Here is a 10,227-nt window from a genome sequence, read left to right on the forward strand (position 1 = left end):
CGAGCGCCCGGCCCAAGTGGAACAGGATGCAGGGAAGCAAGCACGGGGCTCACGGCACAGGCAGCTGGGAGGCCGGCGCCCCGACAAATCTGCAGTCTCAGAGTTCTGGGTGAAGGTCTCCACTGGGGCCGAGGTGGGGTGACGTGCCCAGAGTCACAGCCTAACCTGCGGGGCGAGGCACCAGGGACGGGCCCATCATCTCCTCCGAGGGGACTCGTTTCAAAGGGCAGCTTCGGGGGGAAAGCAAAGTGCCCAGATGATGCAGACCTGCACATCTAACACCGTGCGAGGCTGGACCGGTCCTCGGCCACGAAAGGTCCCTCTGTGTCTGTGGCTCCCGGGCCCGGACAGGCCCTGCTGCCGCCCAGCGGCCTCACACCGTGGCCATGACCCTCAGGGCGGCCGGCCGGGACCTGCGGGTCCTTTTCAGGGCCTTGGGGGCCTTGACGCGGCACAGCCTGGGCAGCGGCGGCAGGGGCGGCCTGGAGCTGGCCGGGGCCCGCCGGCTGGAGCTCCCCCCGCCCTGGCCGCCGCCCTCCGAGGTGCTGCCACCGGACTCCCCGTCCGCGAAGCGGCTGGCCTCGTCCCCGCTGGCCTCCGCGACGGTGGAGCGGAAGAGGGGCGCGCGCTCAGCCGGGCGCTCCGAGCCGTCCGACCCGCTCCTGGCTCGGGCGTCCTGGCGGGGCAGCCCGGGCCTGGGTCTGGCGCACACGGGCCGCGGGCCGCCCCCTCTCCGGGCCACCGGCCTATGGGGCCCCAGGCTGGGGTCCGGGCGGGCCCGGGCTGAGATCTCTACGGAGGACCGCCACCTGCGCTGCTTTCTCCGGGCCGCCCCCCCGGTTGCCACCAGCGGGGCTGCTTCTAAGGGGAACAAGGCCTGAGCTGACACCTGGTGACCCTCTGGTCGGGCCACCAGCAGGGGGATGAAGACAGGCACGGGGTAGAGGCTGGACTCAGAGCAGGACCGGCCGGGCGCCGCCCTGGCCGGGGTGGGCCTCCTGAGACCACCTCCCGACTCAGGGGGCGGCCGGGGGCCCCCGAGGGCGCCCCACTGAAGCTGCGGTGCCCCAAGCCTCAGCACCTTGTCGCTGGCCCCCTTCTTGATCTTCACAGGCTTGGCCTTGGGGGGCCCCGCGGGGGACGCTCCTCTGGCAGCAAAGTGTGGGCGGACACAGTGTCCGGGGGCCCGAGGGGGGCCCTCCGCCCCCGCCCCCCTGCCCGGCGACCTGCCTCTGCCCGTCCAGCCGTGGAGAGCTGGCGGCTGACCCCGCAAGCAGGGAGTGGGGGCCTGGCCACAGCCCAGCCATGGGGAGCCTGGACAGGCCTCCCAGTGCACGCAGCCGCGCGGGGGTCTGGGGCCCTCCTCTGGACGGCTGCTGGGGTGCAGGGCATGTACAAGGGGCACAGGCCCCGGCTGCTCGAGGCTGTCCCCATGGGCAGCCCCGCTCTGGGCCTCCCCTCCCACCTCTGCTCTCCCCCGGGCGCACACCGGCTTCTCCAAGCCACCTTCACTGTCCGCCCCCCGGACCCCGAGCCCCTGCGGGGATAGGGACGCCTCCTGTCCTGGGGGTCCGCGCTCACCCACACTGCCCCTCGCAGGGGGCCCTCGGCCCTGCAGTCGCAGCAGCCTCTCTATGTAGGCGCTGGCTGGGCCAGCTTCGAGGACCAGTCCAGTCCGAATGGAGCTCGGACCTGTGGCGCCAGGGAGGGGCTGACTGGGGGGCGAGTGGCCATCGCTCAGCACTGTCTCCTTGGTCAGAGTAAAGAGGGGGCTCTGCAAAGCCACGGCGTGCAGGGGGCTGGGGTATGGGTACACCTCCCTGCCCCCCTTGGACACCAGGTCACACTGGTACTTGGGGTCCATGCCATGGCAGAGGAAGGAAGTGGCCTTGGCGTGTGCCCTGGCTTTCTGGAGCCCCACTTCAGCCGGCAGGACTCTTTCAAGGTCACCTGGGAAGGAGAAAAAGAATAGAACATAAATAAGGGAAGAAGCAAGCACAACCCTGGGGCACGAGGCCCTCCCCCACGGCAGGACAAGGCCCTGGCCTTGCATGTTCCACGCCTGGACACGCTGGTGTCCGCTGTACACGTCCCATCACCCGGCTCCCATCACGTTCCTTCCAGCCACAGCCTAGAAGGTGAGTCCTAGACCCTAACGTTCAGTTCCTGCCCTTGTTCACCAAAGGTGCGGAGGACGCCCAGGGAGATGGGGCGCCGGTGACCACATGGCCATCGGGACAAGGTCTCGGAACAGACCTTCCCTGAGGCGTTCACAGATGTGCAAGAAAGAAAACCCATGGATCCTAACGGCCCATGTCTAGCATAAGAAATAAGATGCATCTTTTCCTTTGGGGACACTCTGAAGAAAAAGAAAGGCTTTTCCCTGGTCGGTGGGGGGAACCGCATGTGAACTGAACTCTCTCAATGTCCACTTGCAGCGCTGCTCCCACCCTAGTCCCCGGCAGCGGCCATGAAGGCCGTGGAAGGGTGTGAAAGGATGCTCATTTTAAATAAGACGAGAAGCCTCTTATTGCAACAGCCCTGCTACAAGGAACACAGGTGGGCGTTTGATGCCTACCTCCATCCAAAACCCAAAAAAGCCCACAGAAAATATGGGACTCGGGAACCGCCCCCCTCCTTGTATGGGGCTCGGGGACCGCCCTCCTCCTTGTATGGGGCTCGGGGACTGCACCCCTCCTTGTATGGGGCTCGGGGACCACCCCTCTCCTTGTATGGAGCCTTGTATGGGGCTCGGGGACTGTACCCCTCCTTGTATGGGGCTCGAGGACCGTCCCCCTCCTTGTATGGGGCTCGGGGACCACCCCCCTCCTTGTATGGAGCCTTGTATGGGGCTCGGGGGCCACCCCCCTCCTTGTATGGGGCTTGGTGCCGCCCCCGCTCCCGCCTCCCCTTACCTGTGGACACTGGACGGGGCCGGAACTCGCCTTGCAGCAGCTGGCCGGTGCCCCCCTCACTGGCCTGGGGCTCCCACGCAGTCAGGGGGACCCCACACACTGTGGTCTCATCTGCTGACCGGGGCCGGCAGTCCCCCGCGCTGGGCCTGGGCTTCGGGGTGGCAGGCAGCACAGCGCCCAGAGAGGAGGACACGCAGTCACTGCACACGGACGTGCGGGAGGTGGACAGGGAACAGGACCCGCCGTCGCTCAGCTCGTAGAAGCCTGCACAGGGGCGCAGAGGCTGTCGGTGTGGTTTGGGCGGCCCGCGCTGAGGGGCTGGGGGTCTCAGGGAAGCGGGTCCGGGGGAGAGGAGGGGCCAGGGCCGGAATGCCAAGGACGCCTCCCCACCAGTGTCTCCTGTTGCCCACCACCTGCTCATCCCGCGAGTGGCTCACTTCCCCCCGTGTGACCTCCGGCTTCCAGCCCCGGAAGAGGGAGCCTGGCATCCTCCCCCGCCCCTCCTCGTGCCTGCCAAGCTCATCTGGGGCAGCCACCAGAGAAGGGGCAGCGTTTGGGGAGGTCCCCCGGCCCGGCCCTGCTACGTGATTGACAACCCAGACCGTGACAGGATTTTGCAAACTGAAAAAAGAGAAAGACACGGCAGAGAACACTGTACTTGGGAAGACGCTGGTCTGGGTTTGCCGTCTGAGCTGCTGTCTGAGCCTGGAATCTGGAGAGAAAGCCCATGTGCCCAGGACCATGAAGGTCAGAACGGCCCTAACCATCGCTACGTGACCTTGAAAGGAGGGTGCACAGGGCCGCAGGAGAGGAAACCGTACTGATTTTAGACTGTTGACTTAAAAAAATACTTTTGCTGTCACATAAAAGTTATTATTTACAATCTCCATGCTGATTCAACGTAAACAGAATCTGTCTCAGCCAGGACAGGTGAGAAGCTCATGGGGTTTCTCCATCAAAAGCAATATTTTTCCAATTAAACAACGAGTATGTACGCACCCACTCTCTCCCTCTCTCTCCCCGTTTTCCCAAGCGCATTTAAATAAAAGTATTAAAAGTATTTCATCTTCAGTATTCTCCAATAACGTGCTCTTTCAGGCTCGCATACAGCTCCTGACCCTCCGATGGCCTGAGCACAGAGGCGGGTTCACCATGTCAGCCCTGCCGGGCAGTGCCACGCCCTGGGGTGAGGGACAGATGGTCCAGGGCCCGAGTGGGCGCCATACCCGAGCTGGGCCTGCTGTCGCTGTCCGGTGCCTCGCTGGAGGTTCTGCGCACGTCCAGCTGCAGCTCACTGATCTGCTGGTCCAGCTGGTCCAAGTGGGTTTTCAGGCCGACGTCCTGAAGTCTTAAACGGTTCTCAGAAGGAAAACAGGGAGACATAAAACTTCTCTGTGTACAGAAATGGAAACTGGAGGCTCCACGTGAAGCCACATCACACATACAACTTAACTCCGCAAACCCACAGGCCAGCTCCCACCTGGCAGCTCCCCCTTCCTCAGGCCGAGCACTCAGGCCAGTCTCTAGGACCCCTCCCGCCTCCAGCATATCTTCCCAAGTGCAGACTTTTCTTTGTCAGCAGTTTTCAATTAGACATTTCTTTATAAGAATACGGAGTAATACAGCTTATGAGAGTGGAATGAGGACCAAAACCAGCCTCCTCTGGCAGGAGCCACCGATAATATTTTCAATGTCTTTTTCTACGTAAGAATCTACTTTCCCAGGCTCGTGCCTCGTGGACCTTGTGTTTGGTGCCTGTATCACCACGTTCCTTCACCACAGCCCGTCCACGGCACCTGGGGAGGGCTGAGCTTTCGGCTCTTCAGGGGGACAGGGAAGTCCCCAGGAGAGAAAAAGGCCCTGCCTCTGCAGCGTCTTAGCTCCCATACCACAGGTGGCATTTTGACCGGTTACGGGTTTGTAGGGCTTTCGGGGAAGAGGGAGGGATGCTGCAGGAGGACAGAGCCCCGCGCCTGGGATCGGCGCAGCCTGAACACCTGCCCCAGGAGGCAGGATCTTTCTGGTCTTAGGGTCCACATCTCAACTCTGTCCTCCGAGGCTCTAGCTTCTCCAGGCCTCAGCTTCCCTGGCTGTAAAATGGGTTACTGTGAGTGTCAACCACACATATCTGTGTGTGTATATCATGTAATATACATATAGCACATGCATGTGGTTAACGCTCACAATATACATTCACACACACACACACACACACACACACACACACACACACACATGAATCGTATGTCTGTAAAACAACACTGTTTCATAAATGCTGACTTCCCTCCTTCAGTGATAAAACTTCACCTTGTTCTCAAGGTCCACTACCTAAATTTCTTGTTTTGATTAGCAATTAAGTTTAAGGCAAATAATTAATGAATGCGATTATGCCGGTCACCCTGTTTGAGAAAATGATCAATTGTGTTTCAAATTCTTATATAGGAAATGAGGAATTACTTCAGTAGCTGCAATAATCTGAGAAGTCAGTCCAAGGGGGGAAGCAGATGGCGGTAATTTCTGATTCTTATGGGAGAACTACGTTGGCGCAGACTGTTCCCATACCACCAGGGGTAGGGGCCGAGGGCCCAGCACCTGGTGAGTGGCAGACCACCACACCCAAATCCACTTTCCTCTGGACCCAGTGCAAGGGTCTCAGAACAGCCTCCAAGTTTTGTAGCGAGAGTCCCCCAGCCTCATGTAATAGTATCTGTAAACATAACACTGCAAAAAACCAGAATTTAATCAAAACGTACACACCCAGGACCACCCAGAGTAGCCTGAACATCCTGGCACGTTTTCACAAAGGGAAACGCTCCCCAGGTGGACGGCACTACCTGACAGCCGGAGCGGCGGGGGCAGCAAAGGTGGGCTCCTGGCCCATCACTATCCAGGTAAAAAACACTTAGACAGGGCTTCCCTGGTGGCGCAGTGGTCGGGAGTCCGCCTGCCGATGCAGGGGACGCGGGTTCGTGCCCCGGTCCGGGAAGATCCCACGTGCCGCGGAGCGGCTGGGCCCGTGAGCCGTGGCCGCTGAGCCTGCGCGTCCGGAGCCTGTGCTCCGCAACGGGAGAGGCCGCAGCAGTGAGAGGCCCGCGTACCGCAAAAAAACAAAAAAACCCCACTTAGACAAACGAAGGGAATTTTTACTGCAAATGACTTTTCTTCTAATGTCGTAAAATGAGACCGTGGTACTGGCAGAGAGCTCAGTTCCTCTGTTTGACCACACTTCGACGTTTAAAAACATGGATTTTGACCCCTTCTCTTCCAAATCACGACGTCCTCTTTCTTCTGAAGGGAGGCCTCTCTGGATTCCATAGCTGGCTTCTCTCCTCCGTCTCCGACCCCCCTCCCCCCGAAAAAGTGACCCTGGCGTGTTTGTGTTGGAATAATTGCTTCGTGATTAATGTTTGCCCAGCCCGGCCTGCAGCTGCTGGCTTCTGATTAGTGTCGAGGGGCACAGCCACGCAGGCCCCCGGGTGCCCTCCGATGATTACTGCGTCCCCAGGACCCCGCTGCATGGCGACAGGGCTTTGTCACCCAGGATTGGCACTGTCCTCCGTAACCCTTCCCCCGTCCCTCGCTGGGGTTTTTTATGTCTCTGCTTTTCATTGACTCCTCTGTCTCTAACTCTGTGCTAAGTCAAAGGTTCCTTATGGCACCAGGACTGAGCATAACCCACTGCGGAGCCAGGCACGCAGCATCGACTTCCATGTATTTCTGCAGGGAAAATGGGTTACAGAGACGTCAGCGCCGAGTAAACGTGACTGCTGTGTCACACGGGTTCCCTCCAGAGCAGCGAGCCAGTCTGTGCTGCCACCAGCCCTCCTTACTCACCGCAGGCCTTCAGGCTCAGGGGCAGGGCAGCACATCCTGTCTGAATCCCCTGAACCCGGGCGAGGGGCAGGGGGTCCCGTGTAAGGGAGAGCACAGCCCGGTTCCCAGGAGCTGGGAGCCCCGGGACATCCGTGCAGACCCCAGGGCTCCCTGCCACACCCGTTAACTCAGACTCTAGGGCACGCCTGGGAATCTGCATTTGACAAGCTTCCCTGGGACCAATTTTTTATGACCACAAAAGTTTGAGAAATTCTACCCAGGGAATGCCATTCAAAGCAAGTATCTGGCTTAGCCCTTTCTTCGAGATGTGGACTTTACACGCCACAAAATCTGGCTTAGCCCTTTCTTCCAGATGTGGACTTTATGCCATAAAAGACTGATCGGATTTCCACTTGCTTTGCCCTCTTGCTCCCCATCTACAATTCGGCTCTCCAGCCTTCTCAACCTTTACGGCAGATTGAGAGGACAAAAATGAAAAACGTCCCAAAGTTCAGGATACAGAGATGGCATCTAAAACACCTGTTCTTTCCTTGAAAGCTGAGAACAGGCACAGGAAGCATTTTCCGCATGAGTTCCATGGCACTGCAAGTGCCCTATGGGTGAGTAAATGTTACTACCTAGCTTGAAAAGAGGTCCTTCAAAGGGCCAGGGTCATAGATTAGCCTCGGGCATAACAAGAACCAGTGCCTGCCGCAGAAGGAAGCCTTGCCCAGCCCCGTGGATGCCTCCCCCTCCTCTGTGACCCTGAGCGAGTTCGTTCCCCGGAGAGGTCACGGAGCAAGCATGGTCGGTCCAAGGAAAACACCAGACGTCGTGACTACAGCTGCAGAGTCAGACCCTCAGCTCCTGCAGTGCTTAATGCCGGCACCTGCCAGGGAGGAGGAGATGCTGCCACTCAGGGTCAGGGCAAGTCGTGACCAGCAAAACAACCACCAGGAGATTCTCCAGCACCAGTTTCCCTGCAGGTCCCCAGAGCCTTTCCTCACATCCCACCTGGGGTGCCCGCTGGTGCCTCCTGGTGGGAGATGGAGCTTCCAGGCTCCTCTGGGGCATCCAAATCTTTCCAAGTCAGTGTTGCTGGGAACGTAACGCTTATAAAAATGGGAATGGCAGCCTCTTCTCGGGGAATGACAATCTCCCTGGAAGGCACAGACAGGTGAGCACAGGACGGGCCAAACAGTAAGGGCTGCTTTGGTCAGAGGTCATGGGGGTTACATCAGCTTAGAAATCTAGAACGTGGAGATAGTAAATACTGAAATCATCTGCTTTGTTATGGCAGTAAAACCTGCTCATTTATTTATTCAACAAATACTAAAGTACCTACTGTGCGCTTCCTGTTGTGACTGCAGACGCAGCAATTAAAAAGGTGTAGCTAATTCGTTCTGGTAAGTGTTACTGTGATGACTTCTCCTAACTGCAGTTTAAATCCCCCCGAATGCTCCAGCTCATTCTCACTTGGGAACGTCTGTGGGACAAAGCTGCTGAGGGTCAGATAAGAGTTCTTCCTGTCTCCACACCTGACTGGTGACCCATGCTCCGGTTAACCCCAGGGAGTGGGGAGGAGGGGCCCCGATTAGCCGGGAGTCACTGAAGGGTGAGCCTGGGGCTGGAGCTGAAGGCCTTTCGATTGTACCCTGCATCACAGAGCTAGGATCACTCCTAGTTTTTCCTCTGTAAGAAAAATGTGAACGTGCTAATCGCCGGGCTGGTGTCACACACATTCAATTTTTCTTCTCTTCTGATCACATAATCTGTGCCAAGAACAAAGTTTCAAGACAAAGGGTGCATGTTCCTTCTGGTCCCCACATTAAACAATAAATAAATAAAACAAAAAAACCCTGTTTGATCTTCTCTCCCAAAAGGCCACCGTAATTAGAGGCTGAGTACTCACAAGTCTGATTTGTATGTTACCTAAGCCAAGTTAATCATCAACTGGGTTCTAGCTCCCCGGACAGAACAATTCACAGCAGCATCGCAAAGCTCCTTCCTGCCACACGCATGTCATGCATCTTTGCAGGCTCTGTGTGCCTCTCCGAGCTCCAGTGAAAGGTAGGATGTGTCTGGGTGCACGCACGCACACACCCACACACACTCACCCACACACACACAGGTAAACTAAACCTGCAGCTATGACTGGTTAAGGGGGGGGTGAGAAGCCTATGCAAGTTCCACTCGGTAACTAGCTCCTTCCTTTGCATAGCAGCCGCGGAATCACAGGAGAGGCTGCACAGTTAGGGCCCCCCCTTGCCATGTGGGAAGATCGCAGGAGTCCCGGGACACATCTTAAGACGCTGAGCTTCCCGATTCTCTGATCCAGAGGCAGCTAACAAATCACTGACGCGACTGCGCTAAGCTGAGAGCAAAGCTACTCATCCAGGCTACTTTGTAAAGACAGCAACCTTTAAACAGGGCAGATTTAATTTCTCATTTAAAAGACATTCCCCTTGGAGTACTACAGTCAACTCTACCAAATAGACATCTTTCTATACAGCCTTCTAAGTTTTCCTTTGAAAACACTGCAACCCTGCAAAAACTCCTGAGTTTTTTCCAATACATGAGATGAAACCATACACTGGATAAATAACCGAGGCAATCACCTGAGGAGTGTCTTCAGTGCTACAAAAGGGACCCGCGTTTGGAGGAGCCCTAGCAGGGGGCAGAAGGCCGGTGGGAAAGCAGGCCCAGGAGGCCCAGTGGGGTTCCACCGCCTCTGCGTTCAGAGGACACACCTCTTTTCATAGGTCAGGTTACATTTTAAAGTCGGAGAGGCCCTCGTCGGATACATGCTCTCCCCAACATCTCATTACAGTGACACGACCCCAGAGCTCAGCCTGAGCACATCACTGGGGACACTTGGCACGCTGGCACTGCTGTCCCCAGACCCACGCAGCAGGGGGAGGCTGGCACCGGGCGCAGGACACCAGGATCCCAAGTAGCCCCCAGCAGGGGAAACCGATTTAATGCGTTCTTATCAGCCAAACTCCAACCGACAGGAATACATCCTAAAGTCGGTCTGCGCCGGGAAGTAGGCAGAGCCGGGCGCAGCCGCGATGCGCGGCTCGGCGCGGGCGGCCCGGCCGGGCTGCTTTCAGGGCCCGGATGCCTAGCCTCGCGCCTCGGGCCTCCGCGTCCCTCTCATTCGGGACCGAGCTGCGTCCTTCGAAATCGCTGAGGGTGCCCCGCGATCGGTCGGGCGGCCCGTCCGCCTGCTGCCTGCCGGGTGGACCGGGTCCTCGCGGCCCCGCGCGCCCGGAGCGGCCCCGCGACCCCCGCACGCGCTCCTTACCAGCTGCTCCTGCAGCGCCGCCAGCGCCGCCTCCAGCCGCAGCTCGTGGGCGCGGGGGCCGCGGGGGGCGGCGGGCCCGGGCGGGGGCTGCACGGCCAGGGCGCCCCACACGCGCGCCTGCTGCCTGGCGCGGAGCCCCTGCAGCTCGTGCAGCCCCGCGAGGGCCGCGCGCAGCCTGGCGCCCACCCTGCG

General features: G+C 58.8%; 1 protein-coding gene across 1 annotated transcript in view; it reads right to left on the minus strand.

Annotated features, from left to right (window-relative positions):
- Positions 1-373: 373 nt before the first annotated feature.
- The window catches only part of DACT2 (dishevelled binding antagonist of beta catenin 2), a 55,622-nt gene continuing 45,768 nt past the window's right edge, over positions 374-10,227 (minus strand). Inside the window, exons 8-11 of the mRNA XM_007445938.1 lie at positions 10,036-10,222; positions 4,142-4,274; positions 2,916-3,179; positions 374-1,950 (exon numbers count right to left, since the gene is read on the minus strand). Of these exons, the coding sequence (XP_007446000.1) occupies positions 374-1,950; positions 2,916-3,179; positions 4,142-4,274; positions 10,036-10,222 (2,161 nt within the window). The remainder of the gene's footprint in view (positions 1,951-2,915; positions 3,180-4,141; positions 4,275-10,035; positions 10,223-10,227) is intronic.

This window comes from Lipotes vexillifer, unplaced genomic scaffold, assembly GCF_000442215.2.
Source record: "Lipotes vexillifer unplaced genomic scaffold, Lipotes_vexillifer_v1.1 scaffold459, whole genome shotgun sequence".
Taxonomy (NCBI): domain Eukaryota; kingdom Metazoa; phylum Chordata; class Mammalia; order Artiodactyla; family Lipotidae; genus Lipotes; species Lipotes vexillifer.